Source organism: Budorcas taxicolor, chromosome 15 (assembly GCF_023091745.1).
Source record: "Budorcas taxicolor isolate Tak-1 chromosome 15, Takin1.1, whole genome shotgun sequence".
NCBI classification, from domain to species: Eukaryota; Metazoa; Chordata; class Mammalia; order Artiodactyla; family Bovidae; genus Budorcas; species Budorcas taxicolor.
In genome coordinates this window covers 35,146,921-35,163,782 of record NC_068924.1, presented here as the reverse complement: position 1 = coordinate 35,163,782, position 16,862 = coordinate 35,146,921, and the positions used below count along the sequence as shown (strand labels likewise).

General features: G+C 36.1%; 1 protein-coding gene across 1 annotated transcript in view; it reads left to right on the top strand.

Moving 5' to 3' along the window:
- C15H11orf58 (chromosome 15 C11orf58 homolog) overlaps nucleotides 1-15,907 on the top strand; it is a 28,194-nt gene extending 12,287 nt beyond the window's left edge. Inside the window, exons 3-5 of the mRNA XM_052652519.1 lie at nucleotides 10,125-10,185; nucleotides 12,638-12,747; nucleotides 13,466-15,907. Coding sequence (XP_052508479.1) covers nucleotides 10,125-10,185; nucleotides 12,638-12,747; nucleotides 13,466-13,693 — 399 coding nt within the window. The 3' untranslated portion in view covers nucleotides 13,694-15,907. The remainder of the gene's footprint in view (nucleotides 1-10,124; nucleotides 10,186-12,637; nucleotides 12,748-13,465) is intronic.
- The last annotated feature ends 955 nt before the right edge of the window (nucleotides 15,908-16,862 follow it).

Here is a 16,862-nt window from a genome sequence, read left to right as displayed (position 1 = left end):
TCCTTTCTAATTTGGATTCCTTTTATTTCTTTTTATTGTCTGATTGCTGTGGCTAGGATTCCCAATACTATGCTGAATAAAAGTGGTAAAAGTGGGTATCCTTGTCTTGTTCCTGATCTTAGGGGGAATGATTTCAAGTTTTCACCTTTGAGTGTCATGTTAGCTGTAGGTTTGTCGTATATGGCCTTTATTATGTTGAGGCAGATTCCCTCTGTGCCCACTTTCTGAAGAGTTTTTATCATAAATGTATGTTGAGTTTTAGCAAAAGTTTTTCTTCATCTACTGAGATTGTCAGTTGAAAAAATGCACAACATAACAGTTGAAAATTATTTTATTCAGCAGATTTTCTGAGTACTTAAACCCAGAAGGCAGCCTCTCAGATTGCTCTGAGCAACTGCTCCAAAGAGGTAAGGGAGGAGCCTAAAACCAGATAAGTTGGAACATCAAAAGATTACTGTTAACTAGGGAAAATCCAATATGTTAAGTTAGTGAATTTAACACTTCATGTGGGAAAGTACAAGAGTCTAGACTCATTGAAATCATTCTTTTGATAGGCATCTTAAGTGTTTAGGGCCAGTATCCTGCTTTTCTACATTCTGAATCTCTACCAGGAGCAAAGTAGTGAATGCAGTGGCTACTAGCTTGATGGCTACAGTGCCCTTTGTTTACTGACATGGCTACATTTTTCATAGTTCTTCTTTCCTCTTAAATTCAACCAACATTTGAGAGGCCCTTTGTGACCAATTTTGTCCAACAGTGCTAGGGAGTCTCGTGTGTGAGTGTGAGATTAACTGTCTTAAGACCTTTGCCATCATTAGTTTTTTGGAGACCTGGTTACACGTTGCGTAATGCAAGAGACAATCTTATAAACTAGACAGGATAATTAATATAGTTGGGAACATTAATAAGGTCATAGTATGGCAAGGAAAGACAGAGTATAAGCAATTAATGTTTTATTTTTGTTTATAAAGGAATACTTGGTCAACTTGTAGATCATGGAATAATAAGGAAAAGTTTTTCTGGAAAACAAAGACGAAAAGCTAGTATTTTCCCCCCAAAAGTCATAGTTATATATTTATTATTTCATTCAGTCCCATGTAATGCCTGTTGATCTGGATGAAGTCATCAGGTTTTACATGAGAGTTTTGTCATTTCTTAACATATTTCAGTGATATCATCTAAAAGTTACCAGAAACTTACATTTTTTTTTAAAGTTCTTTTTATGAATCTTCTTGAAGATCTTCATTTTATAAAATCATTAGACTAAAACAATGGTTGTTCATAAATGACAGGACTTAAAATGGCATGGTTAAAGAACTGACTACAGTGTAGTTGACAAGGAACTTGGGTATTTCTGTGAACATAAAACATTTTAAGACAATAAGTAGAATTATAGTGATAACATTATACCAGGGCATCTCAGATTTTTAGTAATTTCATGTAAATTTTGGAATATCTATTAATGGCATCCATATAATATAACATAAGGTTCATCTCTAATTACATGACAATGCTTCTCAAGTAATTTAACATACCTGATAAACCTAATCAGTTTGACATTGCTCGCTGAGGTGTCTTGGTCCCTCTGAAGCATCCCAGAGTTAGTAGGAGGTCAGGAGAACTTTAGAGTTTGATGTTTGGGAAGTCTGTCCATACTGTCAACACTTGATCAAATAGGATCATACATAGATCATTCTGAAACAGTACTTAAACACAGTGACAAAAGATTGCAAAGCAAATGTAGATCACCTAAAGGCAAAGAAACTCATATAATCTGTTGTCAAAAGCAGTTTTCTAAAAAAAACTTTATTCTTTCAACAGAGAGAAGAAACAAATCCAGTCATGTACCAGCCTGCTTTTAACAGCAAAATCCATTTATGTAATTCAATCTAATTTTAGTCAGTCCTGACCATGTACAAAATTCTTTTCTCAGAGTTCCTTTTCCACAAACCTTCCGTCACTTTCTATATTATTTTGTCTCTTTTCTCATCTACAACTAACCACTTCTAGGAAAGAGTTACTTTCTTTTCTCTTATCAAAATGCAAATCTAATCCTCAGACCTTCTTTTGTTCTTAACACATCTTACTTTTCTAACATACTGGACTGTTTTTCTTTATTATTTGTAGTAGCTTTAATTTTGTATTAAATTAGGATTCTTAACTCTTAAAAACTTTTTCTAGTGAATACTAAGAAATAAGCGATTATGAACTGTCTTTTACGTAGCATTCTGTAGATTCTTAGGTGAACATAAATACCAATTTTTATAAACTCAATTCTGTCAACTTTAACACCTTTGACTCTAGTTTTTATTAGGACTCAGTCAGAAAGTCTTGGTTTTACAGGGATTCCTAGAAACTTTCCTTTCTTTTGTCCTCCAACCATTTTATCTGTTTTGTATAAAAGTCTCTGGGGTCCTCAGTGAGGGGTTGAGCCAAGTGACTCAGGCCCTTTTCTCAATCTTTGAAGCTGATAAATTGGCCCATTTCCCCGAGTAATTGTTGATCAGGATCTCAGTGCAATTTTCTTCCACCCTTTAAATACATACATACATATATATGTATGTATATATATATATAACAGGTAAATAGAGCAGGCCTGCTTGAGGTCTTTTATTGTTGGGGACCAGTACTTTGAGGCGAGGATCCCTTTGACACATTGAACCTTAGGTAATGTTTGAGAATCTTTTGTTTTAATCCCTTTGGCATATTTATCCCATTTTAAAATAATCATTTATCTAAACATTTCTTTATCCATTTGGGATAAGTTCCTTTAAAATTTTTACGTTGTTGGGAAATAGTCTCTAGATTTTCCCTTTGGTTTTTCTCTGTTAATCAACCTAATTAATATTAATTATTCTACTGCTTTTATCAGCATCCATAAGATCCATTAAAGGGAAGCAGAAACCAAAATAAGATTTCCCAAACTAGTTTTTTGGGTTTGTCAAACTGAGGGTGTTCTTAGAGTTAACCATTATATACTGTTTTTTCCCCATCTTTTAATCTTTTTCCCCATAGGTATCAAGAAAACACATATTTATAATGTTGTTTAGTCACTGAGTCATGTCTGGCTCTTTTGCAACCCCATGGACTGTAGCCCGCCAAGCTCTTTGGTCCACACGATTTCCCAGGCAAGAATACAGGGATGGATTGGCATTTCCTTCTTCAGGGGATCTTTCCAACCCAGGGATCAAACCCACATCTCCTGCATTGGCAGGTGGATTCTTTACACTGAGCCACCAGGGAATCCTGTTTATAATAAGAGCCCTCTAAAAATTTAGATATTTAGAAGTTTCTCTAATTTAAAGGATCAATCATCTGGTTGTTAGTGAGATGTATCTTAATAGTAGTGACTTAAACCAATAACACAAGAGAGTTCTCCACAAGAGAGTGTGAATGATGCCACCTAAACAGATCCGGAAAGTTTATTCTCAGAAATAAGTCTAAGAAAGTAAAGTGAAGTCGCTCAGTTGTGCCTGACTCTTTGCCACCCCACGGACAGTAGCCTGCACCAGACTCCTCCGTCCACGGGATTTTCAGGGCAAGAGTACTGGAATGGGTTGCCATTTCCTTCTCCAGGGAATCTTCCCAACCCAGGGATCAAACCCAGGTCTCTCACATTGTAGACAGACGCTTTACCTTCTGAGCCACCAGGGAAGTCCATAGAAAGTAAGAAAGTAACGGCCTTCACTAAACAAGCTGATGCAGTAAAGGTTAAGAATGCAAAAAGCCCCTGTGAGTTGGTAAATTCAGACAAAAGCTGCTCAGAATCTCAGTCTATTTGACTGGCTGCTAAATGTACACCATATGTGTACCTTTTGGATGACAGAGACCAAGTGCTCAAAACACACACCCCCAAAGAAAAGGCCTGAAGATCAGGTAAAACATTTATATCTCAAAGACACAGAAGAAAAAATGAATGAAAATCCCCCTAGAAGGGCTTTTGTTTTTTAACATCAAAATTCTGGTTTTTTTCAAGCTGACTTTTTCTAACTTAAGTGCATATACAAAAACGAGTTCCATTTAGTCGTTTTCAGGGCAAGACTCCTTAATTTACTTTCGGGTAGAAGTTCTGTATGTACATGAATCTGGCTGGAGTATTAAGTTGGAGGTTGGCTTTCTGACACTCCTCATTTCTCTGAGTGAGTCTGTTTCCTATCTTAAAGTTGAATTTCTCTCAGATTTACTACTGCACTTTTATCCCAACAGATTCTTACTAAGGTAGCCAATTTGAGGAAAACATCAATCAGGTCAGCTTCTTAACCCAGCCATTCAGCCAAGACTGCTTAGTATGTTTTCAGTTGAGGAAATCCCAATGTCTTTCCATTGAGTTCCCCAGTGTCTTTCAGGTAGGGGGCACTTTCTCTCAGGGTCTTTCATCTGGGCTCCCTTATAGTACCTTTCAACTAGGGGGAGCCACTCTCTTTCAGCTGGGGAGCCAGGCACCTGTTAGACACCACCAAATACAACTCATCATCATCAGGAATCAGGAGAGACTCACCCAAAGAGACTCATCCAAATTCGTCTGCGCTCTCTGAGGAGACAGATGAGCACAACAGGCCTCTGTTGGTATCAAGGCCTCAGTTCCTCATAGCGTTCAGACAAAAGGGAGGCATCTTCTCTGTGTCCCTTCCTGGTCACCAAAACTGTCCACTGGAAAAAATACACAACCTAAAAGTTGAAAATTATGTTTTATTTGGCAGATTTTGTGTGGACTTAAGTTGGCCTCTCATATTGCTCTGAATTACTGCTCTGAAGAGGTAAAGGGATATATGGACATTTTTGCAACAAAAACTATAAATGAAACATCAAAAGATTACTGTTCGTTAAAGAAACTAAGGAAAACCAGACATGTCAAATTAATGAATTTAATGCTTTTCAGGGAAGATTTAATGGGAAGATATAAGAGTTTGGACTCACTGAAATCATTCCTCTGATATACACCTTAGATACTTAGGGCCAGTATCCTGGTTTTCTCCATCCCAAATCCCCTCAGGGTGCACAATTGGGGGTGGCTGCTAATTTGATGGCCAAAATATCCTTTATTTATTGATGTGGCAGGCCACATCTTTCATTCACAAGAGGATCATATAGTTTTTTATTCTTCAATTAATGTGGCATATCACACTGATTGATTTGCAGGTATTGAAAAATCCATGCATTGTTGGGATAAATCCTGTCTGATCATATTGCATGATCTTTTTAGTGTATTATTGTATTCAGTTTGCTAGTATTTTGTTGAGGGTTTTTGCATCTGTTCATCAGTAATATTGGCCGGTAGTTTTCTGTTTGTGTGTTATCTTTGTCTGGTTTTGGTATCAGGGTGATGGTGGCTTCATGGAATGACTTTGGGAAATTTCCCCCCTCTTTAGTCTTTTGGAAGAGTTTGAGAAGGAGTGGAATAAGTTCTTTGATGTTTATTAGAATTCCTCAGAAGCCATCAGTTCCTGGATTTTTGTTTGTAGTGAGTTTTTAAAGTTACAGATTCTATTTCACTTCCAATGTCCAGTCTTTGAAATTTTTATTATGTTTCTCCTTGATTCAATTTTGATGTATGTTTCTAAAAACTTGTCCATTTTTTCTAGGTTGTCAAGTTTGTTGGTATATAATTGTTGATAGTATTCTCAAGGTTTTTTGGTATTTCTGCAATATTAGTTGTTACTTCTACTGCTTCATTTCTTATTTTATTTAGGTTGTCTTTTTCTTCTTGGTGAGCCTGGCCAGAGGTTTGTTGATTCTGTTTACCCTTTCAAAAAAACCTGGCTCTTGGTTGATTTCCACCCCCCCCTCCCAATTTTTAAAAAGCCTCTATTTTCTCTTTGAAAGTGAAAAAGTGAAATTGTTAGTCTCAGTCATGTCTGTCTCTTTGCAACCCCATGGACTGTAGCCCACCAGGCTCCTCTGCCCATGGAATTCTCTAGGCAAGAAAACTGGAGTGGGTAGCCGTTCCCTTCTCCAGGGGACCTTCCTAGTCCAAGGATTGAACCTGGGCCTTATTGCAAGGACTTCCCTGGTGGCTCAGAAGGTAAAGCGTCTGCCTACAATGCGGGAGACCTGGGTTCAATCCCTGGGTCAGAAAGATCCTCTAGAGAAGGAAATGGCAACCCACTCCAGTACTCTTGCCTGGAAAATCCCATGGACAGAGGAGCATAGTAGGCTCCTACAGTCCACGGGGTCGCAAAGAGTCGGACATGACTGAGTGACTTCACTCTCTCTTATTGCATTGCAGGCAGATTCTTTATCATCTGAGGGACCAGGGAAGCCCTGTTTCGTCTGCTATTATTTACCCTCTTCTTCTGACTTTGGGTTTTGTTTTTCTAAGTATTTTATGTGGTAGGTTAACTTGTGTGTTTGAGATTTATCTTTTTGAGGAAGGCCTGTATTGCTATCAGCTTCTTACTTAGGACTGCTTTTGCTGCATCCCACAGATTCTGTATGGCCATGCTTTCATCTGCCTTAAGGTATTTTAAAGTTTCTCTTTGATCTCATCATTGACACCTTGATTTTTTTAATGCCATGTTGTTTAGTCCCCATGTAATTGTTTTTTTTCTTGTTTCTCTTTCTGTCATTGATTTCTAGTTTCATGCCATTGTGGTCAGAAAAGACCCTTGAAATAATTTTTATCCTCTTCAATTAGTTACGACTTGTTCTGTTTCCTAGTATGTTGTCTACCCCAGAGAATGTTCCATGTTCACTTGGAAAGAATGTGTATTCTGAGTTTTTGGATGTTATGGCCTATAAGTATCAATTGAGTCTTAACTGTTCTGTTGTGTTGCTTAGGATCTGTTGCTGCATTGGTTTTGTGTAAGATCTGTCCACTGATGTTAAAGTCTCCTATTGTATTCCCATCAATTCTTCCCTATGTCTGTTAGTATTTTATTTTTATTCATTTATGTGCTCCTATGTTGGGTATGTATGTGTTAACAACTGTAATAGCCTTTTCTTGTATTGATCCTGTTATTATTTTATAGTATCCTTTGTCTTTATGGGCTTTGTCTTAAAGTCTGTTTTTTCTGATATGGGTATTGCTACCCCCACTTTCTTGTCATTTCTATTTCCATGAAATATCTTTTCCATCCTCTCAGTTTCAAATCTGTGTGTCCTTCACCCTAAAGAGAGTCTCTTGTAGGCAGCATTATGGCAGGTAGCCTCTTGGTTTAATCCAATCTGCACTCTTGATTGTATCATTTAGTATTCATTTGTATTTAAGGTAGTTGTTGATAGATATTTGTTGCCATTTCAAACCTTCTTTTCCAGTTGAGAATGTATTTCTCTATGTTCCTTTCTTTTTGTTTGTCCTATTGTGCTTTGACAGTTGGTGTTACGTTTGAGTTCTCTTGTTTTTTTGGTTTATGTGAATTTGTTGTTATGTTTTTGTTTTGTAGTTACCCTGTTTTTCAAGGTTTTTTTAATAAAATTTCTTATAGCAAAAATTACATATATCAGATTTATTAGTGAAAAAACTAAAACAGTTTGGACAAGTACCTTAATATTTATGGGTTTAAACATTTTCATACTTAAGAAATGTGAAAATGCTTTCTGCCAGGTTACACACCAAATCGCATATGAAGAAAGAAATGTACTAGGTTACATTGATTGTACCCTCGGCATGAGTTTTAAAGAAAATACTGTGAACACTGCCAGTTTGAAGCAGCCTCAACTTGTTGCCTAGGACAGAGTTAAGGATATAAATATGGGTATTGTTAGTCTTTCCTATTTTTAAATGGTTTTAACCCATTGTTATATCTCATTGCTTTGGACTGGTAGTCATAGGTTCAAACACATTCTAGTAAGAATCTACATTTTCTAACTTCTCTCCCCCATATTTTATGATTTTGATGTCTTTCTTCTTTTACATCTTCCTGTTAAATAAGCCTTTTGGTATTCATGTTAATTATCATTGCTTTCACAAAATTTTTTTAAAAAACTATGGTACTGGCTTACTTAAGTGACTTATTTTCTGATTGTGATTTTCTCTTTCCTATAGGTTTTTGCTGCATTTCTATTTAGAGAAGCCCTTTAAATATTTCTTTTAGAATAGGTTTTGTATTGCTGTATTCTTTTAGTTTTTGCTTGTCTGTGAAATTCTTTCTCTTCTAAATGATAATCTTGCTGTGTAGAGTATCCTAGGTTGTAGGATTTTTAGGACTTTGAATTTATCTTGCCACTCCCTTCTGTCCTGCAGCATTTCTGTAGAGAAGTCAGCTGATAGACTTATGAGTTTTTCCTTGTAAGTAACTCTTTTGACTGCCTTTTTTGACTGTGCCACACAGCTTGTGGGATCCTAGTTCTCTGACCAGGAATCAAACCCTGGCCCCCTGCAGTAGAAGTATGGAATCCTATCCACTGGGCTGCCAGGGAACTCCTACTTGTTGCCTTCAGAATTCTCACTTTAACTCTGGCCATTTTAATTATAATGTCACGGTATAGGTCTGTTGGGTTCATCCTGTGTGGAACTGTCTTGCATTTCTTGTACCTGGATATCTGTTTCCTTTTGGTTTGGAGAGTTCTCAGCTATAATTTCTTCAAATGCATTTTCAGCCCCCTCTTCTGTTTCTTCTGGGATCTCTGTTACATGTAGACTGACTTGCTCTGTTTTATACCACAGATCTCATATATTGCTTTCCTTTTTTTTTTTCCACTTGTCATTTTGTCTGCTGTTCTGATTGGGTGATTTCCATTATTCTGTCTTCCAGATCATTTATTTATTCTTCTGCATTGTTTAGCTCGCCGTTTATTGCCTTTAGCCCAGGTTTTGTCTCAGCAGGTGTTTTCTAATTTAAATTGGCTTCTCCTTACAGTTTCTAGTTATAATGATCTGCATTTTTGTTGATAGCCTTTTTTAACTCCTTTATTATTTTTATCATCTTTTTGAACTCGGGGTCTAGCATACTGGAGAGAGGTTTCATTGCACATCCAGGGGATTTCTCTTGTTTTAATTGGGAACAGTTTCTGGTTTCTTCATTTTACTTATGTTTCTCTATAATTTTAGGAGAAACAGTTTTTTGCTATGGGCTTAAAGGGTTGTTTTTTTGTGGAAATATCCCTGTATAGGCCATGAGTCTAATATTTTTGGTGTGAGGGCTGTTTTTAGTATGGGTAATTGCCGCATCTTTCCTCAGTGTATGCTTGCTGTCATCACCTTGTTGTAAGGGTTATAGTTAGTGTTCAGGATGTAATCTGGCCTCAGGTGATGTGAGTTTCTGTGATTCCTTTAACCTGGCCTCAGGTGGTCTCTTGGAGAGCTTCTCTGGTTCCTTTAATCTGGAATGAGGAATGCTAACATCTTACATTTGTTTATGGGGTTTAGTTCTGTAAAGAACTCAGAGATTCTGTTATTTGTATTTCTTGAGGTGGAACTGAGACCCTACCCAAAGGCTACACTATTGTTTCTTGACTGCTCCTCACGCCACTCTGCATCCCCTCCCTTCTCTGTTTAGTCTCTATTTGAATCTGCCCTTTGGAACTCAAGGAAAGTCATGGAGGCTGGAGTCTCTTCCCTACAAGCAAGAAATGAGGGACACAGAAAGGTTTCTGTGCCCAGGAGCCCCACAGACTCCTGTTTGGTTTCAAAACTAAGTATGAACCATAAAGAATGGATTGGAGCTGATAAATTGAGACTAATTATATAAGCTAATGAGTTGGTAACTTTGAACTAGATTGTTTTTAAATTCTGTGCTTTTTCATAGTGTGAAAGAGTGTTTTTTGTAGCCAGAAGTAACGAGCTAGCTGTTTGTGGTCTGTTGCTAAGTAGTAATGATTCTTATTTTTTATATTTTAGATTTCTATCATTTTGTTCATTATCTTTATTTAGCTAAATAATCTGATTTGCTTTCTCTTCAGGATATATACCTGAGACATAAACATTTTAGAAAAGAAAATGTTTAAATTGATCCAATTTTCTAGTTATCTGTCTGTCTTGTTTAAAATCGACATACTTTCTATCCCCATCCTCTGCTTGGTTTATTGTAATGACACTGCCTTCAGACATAACTATAATTTACTTATTGATTTTGTTTCCCCTCTCCATCCCTATCCATGCAAGAATGTAAATTCAGCATCAGGCACATAGGCAATAATTATGTTAAATCTGTGGTTTCAAATTCTAATACATTTCCTTCTTACAGAAAGAACATACTGGTCGTCTTGTTATAGGAGATCACAAATCCACATCTCACTTCCGCACAGGTAAGAAGGTAAAATATAATTAAAGTGGAGGTGCTAAATTTGGAATGTGAAATACTTGCATATATTTTGGGATATTCTAACTTCTGTGTATAATTGTTGATTAGTTCTGATGATTAACATGTTGGAAATAGATGTTGTATATGTAAACGTGTTCCATACATCATGTAACAGTATATACTCTGATGAAGGATTTGAAAGAGTTTACATTAATACGATATTCTAACCAAGAAACTGACTTCTTTCTGTTTCCATCTTTACTAATTTACAACATGTAGTATTTTAATTGTAGTGAAGTTTTATGCCTCATCTTGCCAACTAGTTTCTAGAGTTTACATATATTTTGTATACTATTTACTATACAGTGTTAATAGTTGGCATATTATACTGGTTTTTATTTTTTTGTTGTTGTTTTTTGGGGCTTTTTTTTTGGGTTTTTGATGGGGCTTTTATTAAGTTTACATACATCAGTTTGAGGAATAAGTTGACACTGTCACAACTCTTTTTGTTCAGTTGCTCAGCTGTGTCTGAGACTGCACGGACCGCAGCACACCAGACTTCGCTGTCCTTCACTGTCTCCCAGAGTTTGCTCAAACTCATGTCTGTTAAGTCAGTGATGCCATCCAACCATCTCATCCTCTGTCGTCCCCTTCTCCTCCTGCCTTCCATCTTTCTCAGCATCAGGGTCTTTTCCAATGAATGGACTCTTCATATCAGGTGGCCAAAGTGTTGGAGCTTCAGCATCAGTCCTTCCAGTGAATTTTCAGGGTTGATTTCTTTTAGGATTGACTGGTTTGATCTCCTTGCAGTCCAAGGGACTCTCAAGAGTCTTCTCCAGCACCATAGTTCAAAGGCATCAATTCTTTGGTGCTCAGCCTTCTTTATGGTCCAGCTTTCTCATTGTTACAGTTAGGAGCTGACAAACTGTTTTCTTTAAGGACTAGATAAATAGACTTTGTGGGCTGAGGCAAAACTGAGAATTTTATGTAGATATTTACATGCCCATTTACAAAGGCAAAACCATTCTTAACTTGAAGGCTCTTGAATCTCAGTAAATCAGATGTGACTTGGAGTGGGTCCGGCCTGTGGGCGTGGCTCTCTGGCCCATGAGCTCACTTGCTCGTTCTGTGTTGTGGGCTCGCAGACTTACTGTCAATTTCGTTTCCTAGTTCTCTCCAGCTGTATCTAATCCACTATTATAAGCTTCCCGTGAATTCTTACTTTGGTTTTGGATTTTAAGATTCTAGAATTCACTCCCCGGCCCCCCATGTCTGGTATCTCCTTTAGAGTAAGCAGTTATTTTACTAGTTGGCATATTATACTGGTTTTTAGTTTATTCACTAAGTTTATGCTCTTCAAAGATCTCAGAGCAAAACTCATTGGAAAACCTGAAGAAATGAAATCTTTTAATTTAGGGGGGCGCATTTAAAAACTGAAAATGAATTAGAATTTGGATTCAGTCTGCTGAAAAATTTTCATTTAATATTAACCCTGATCTTGGACATTATTAATAACAGGGCACAATACCCCATATACATTTAAGAAAACCTTTACTTACATCATTTAAATTAACTTTATACTGACCTAGATTATGTAGCATATTTTAGAAATTAATAGGCATTTTATTTTTCTGGTGTTGAACAATTACTTCAAATTAATCTGCATTGCTACAGAAGGCTAAAGAGTCTGAGCTTTGGCAGAATGGAAATGTATTTAACTGTTGCACTTATTCTTTTAAAATATGAAGTTATTTTCTTGTATTTACAAATTAAAATGCCACGTACAGAAAGCTCCAATGGTATTGGTAATATTTTAGTCCTTGGGTGGTAAGTTTATAGATGGTTGTTTAATATTCCACTTCATAACTTACATGCAACAGAGTATATGTTAAAAGTATATGTCAAATGTCACCTGCTATATCGGTTCAGTAAAGTGATATGCAAAGAAAGGCATACGGAGAGCGAATTCCAAGGTCATTTTATTTAGCCATTTTCTGAACAGAATTATGTGCCTTTTCATTATTTGTGTTCAAAGACAGAAGCTGTTGTTTGTTGGAGGTGTTTTTCTATGACTAGGAGGAAACTTTCACTTTCGGGAGAACCATTATGAGACTATATTAACTAAAACATGATACCCAAAGTTCTTAGTAATTAATATTTACAGTATCTAAACTTCAGGCAATTCTGAGAATTCCTTATCCGGTTTAAATTATTACATGGAAAAATTTTTCATTTTTAATAAAACAGCTTCTAGTTCAAGTAGTTACTAAAGAAGTAAGTTATTTTGTCTGTTAGGTAATTACATATGGTATATAAACCCATTCACAAAATTCACTGTAAAATTACTCAGAGAAATCAGCCCTAAATATAATAGCATCTGTATTATGGGTTTTTTGTGTAATCAAATATTTTTATTAATTTGACTGAAACATAATCAAAGTACACTGGACATACAGGGGAAGAAGACAAGAAAATTAATGAAGAACTGGAGTCTCAATATCAACAAAGTATGGACAGTAAATTATCAGGAAGATATCGACGACACTGTGGACTTGGCTTCAGTGAGGTAGTAATTAACATATTTTCATTAAGTGGAAAGATACTTCTAATTTGATATCACTTATTTCTGTTAAATTACTCTAGCAACCAAGAATCCTATGTAGAAACCTCTCTTTATATAGTTACTTAAAATATTTTTATATGCCAAACTAAGTCTTTGTAGATAATGAGAAGAGAGATTGAGAGTTTTTGAAATACTAGAGTTTTTTGATACTAGCTTAATGTACATTCTGCTTGGAGAATCATTAGGGCACATTTTAAGTAGGCATGAACAACGTGCTCACAAGTTAGATGAAGTATTTCATGTAAATACTCATTAGTTATCTCAGTTGTTTCCTATGTCACCTCGTTCCGTATAACTACTGGTTCATTACTCCAAAATAATGTAATATGCAAAACATTGGTAACTGTTTTCAGCATTCCCATGAATCAGTGGTTAACTTGCCTTATTCTTAAAAAAAGTATTGTTTCCATCAGGAAGACAATGTTAATTTCAAACTAGGGAGGGAAGGAAAGGTGGTGGTTTCAGAGCCCTTTCTTAAGCAAAAATCCTCCTCAAGTACCAGTTTATGAAACAGCTGGAGACGCCTGAGCCCTCAGCTCTTCCCTAGGCAGCCTCTGTTCTTAAACTGCTGATTTAATGGCTAGAGAGTGAAACAAAAATGAGGGTCTTTTCCAGTTTTTGTACTGGATAATTTTAATAGGCTGTTGGTTGATGTTTGTAGGTAGATGATCATGATGGAGAAGGTGATGTGGCTGGAGATGACGATGATGATGATTCACCTGATCCTGAAAGTCCAGATGACTCTGAAAGTGATTCAGAGTCAGAGAAGGAAGAATCTACTGAAGAGCTCCAAGCTGCTGAGCACCCTGATGAAGTGGAGGAGTCCAAAAACAAAAAAGATGCAAAAAGCAACTATAAGATGATGTTTGTTAAATCTAGTGGCTCATAACTCCCAAACACTTAGTCTTTGTATTAAAAGTAAGCCTTATTGTTATAATGCACAGTGGAGGACTGCTTATAGAGCACAGACCTTTGTATTATAATTTTTAAAAAGGCCCTTTTAAATAATTACAAAGAGTGTTTGCTTTCAGATGCCATGGGTTACACTTTTATGGGCGTGATTATAACCATTTTTGTAAAGAGTAAGAGTTGTATAAAATAAGAAATAAATACAATACTCAACTTCTTTTCATGTTAGCATCATCAACAATCTCTAATATCACCTTTTTACCCCTTCAGATACAGTTATGGGGGAAACAGTATTTTTTTGTGTGGTAGCTGTTTATCTTTTTTTGTTTCTTCATGTTTTTCTTTTGTAAATTTTTATCTGGTACTGTGATGTGTTCATGGGAAATATTCTTTTATTATACTTTCTCATAGTAGAACTATTCATCATGGATATTTCTGCTGCCAATAACAATCTAAATTAATGCTGGCAAAATATTTGGAACTTAGTTTACTCTTACTGATTCAGCTCTACTCTTTTGGACCAAAGCAACATGAGAGCAAATACTTTTCACACCTGTTAGGCTGGGGTTGCAGTTGTCATATATTTGGAATGTTATGATCCCAAGTAGTCTTTATATAATTTGAATGATATTGTATGTTAGATTTTTCTTTTAATATAAAATTGGCCAATTTTTACAGAAGAAAATTTTTCTCTGATCATTTGGTCCTATCTATTTAGGAATATGTAAAATGGAACTTTTTTTTTTTTTAAAGGTAATATGTGACCAAAGTTAATTTCCTTCCTAATGCTTAAATAAAGAGAAAGCAGCTTCCCATATTTGGTTGTAATACCTTTATCCTCATTATCTAAAAATGAGGAACAGGCTTATTGAACAAGAATCTGAAACCAAATTCTCTTCACTTTATCCCAGTGCTGTTATCCTGATTATCTTACAAAAAGGAGTATTGCTTTGATTTTATCACTACTTCTGTTGGAGTAAGATTAGTATCTGACTACTATTATGTGGTTAATTTGTACAGCAGGTTAACACAAACTGCATTATGGGCTAGTCAATGATGTTTGAGTAATTGGGTTCAAAATCTTAATGTTTCTAAGTGATGTGTTCAAAGGCTTGAGTTAAAACTCTTTGTTTGCTGAACTGTTATACGTCTAGATGCTTAAGTATGTTAATGTGTTGGATTTTTTTTTTTTTTTAGTCCCTGTGTCATTTTGAAGTATAGAATGTGTTCGAGGAGTGTAGCAACTAGAACAGGTGATTTTTGGATTATGCAGTCCATCCTGAAATTTTTTTTAGATTTCACACCCCCAACATTTTTTTTTCTTATTTCTCACATTGTTTTATAATAGGTGTTACCCTATATAGTAAAATACTGAGTCAGTGGGTAGTAAACAGAATGTACAACGTTTAACAAATAGCATTTGGTTTAAACAAGTTTGGCTTTGTTCAGATTTCAGTTTGGCCATTGATTTTCAAATAACTAGCCTGTAGGATTGCTTATTACAACTAATTTAAGAAGTGAAAACTGATTTATGTTTAACAGTGTTATATTTTAAAAAGTATTTTTCATCAATTTATTTAAATATGCTGGGTTATTAATAAGCCTTGATTCTTATATAAATAGAAGAGCCTTGTTCTAAAATAACTACCCTGGAGGACCTTTTTTCTTCAAGTAGAGAAATTCTTACTCCAGTTCATTTATTATTGGACATTTAACAAAATTCAGGGTCGGAATAAATTTAGGTCTGTTGGACCATGTGGCCCAGTGGCCCAGCACCACATTAAATATCATGGCTGTCTTTTAAGCATGAACATTGGGTTTTTGTTTTTCTTTATTAAATTGTGGGGGAAGGGGATTAAAGGAAGACAGATACAATGCCATTTTGATACCCTACTAAAGTACCAGGAGGGAAAACAATCTGCTTTTGCGCAATGAAATATGCTATTGAGGTGAAAGTTGAGTGGCAACTTTTTCCTACTATTGATACTTTCTTACCTGAAATATACTTCTCCCAGGTGTTGATTATACTGATGTTCCAGTGATCTTTCTATTGTAAAGGTTTCCAGGAACACAGATTCCTGTGTGTATTAATAGGTAAAAGTCTTCTCATATCTGTAATTTTTTAAACCTGGAAGAATTCAAGGTATAGAAAAAAGTCTGATGTGATTGTTGTTCTGATTAAACAATGGTTTGAGAGCAGAAAGGTGGGTCATATTTTTTGAGTAAATTTTGAGGTAGTAAATTTCAGCTGCCCAGTTGGCATCAGTGAACACTGCAGGGCTGTGGTTCCATTGCTTTGTCTCCACAATAACCACATCTTGGATACTTTCAGTATCCAAAAACAACTTTATCTCTGAAATGACAAATGTAGAAATCTTATCTCTGACCGTAACTGCTCTGTTCCTTTATGTATATTCAAATCAGATCATTTCACTGTTGTCACCTGTTTCATAAGCCCTGTCTAGATTTTTTTATGTGATCACTTCAGTGTCCCTGTTGTCAGTAACCCAAATAACCTTCCCTAAATGTCATAACATTCCCAGAAATACAGCCCTGGATTATCCAGTTTCCTATGGATTATTTCTGGAGAAAGCCCACCAGCTGAACAAACCAGTATTTCTAAATGTTGATTAACAACACTGCATATTATCCTTACTGTTTTCTCTCGTCAACCCTTCTCCCATTCTTAACTGTTGAAAGCCCCTATTTTCAAACTTGTGACCCTCTCTTTCCTCCTTGACTCTTATAATATGTCCTTATATACTAGCTCACGTTAAATAATAGGTTTTATCAGGCAGAAATTCCCCGAACTTCAGCCTAATTTGACAACCATGGCGAAGTGCTCCACTCTTCTAGGTCACATCCCAGCTCTACCAACTTAGTGATAAACTCAGTGACCTTGGGCATAACTAGATCTGAGTCTCCTTTCCACGCTTTCATCAGTAAAATGAGATTATCAATAGCAACCACCTTGCATGGTTATTATGAGAATTAGTTAAAACAGGTAAAATGCATTGTTGTTCAGCTGCCAAGTTGTGTGTGACTCTTGCAGCCCCATGGACTGTCGCCAGCCAGCCTCCTCTGGTCCATGGGATTTCCTAAGCAAGGATACTGTAGTGGGTTGCCATTTCCTTCTCTGGGGGACCTTC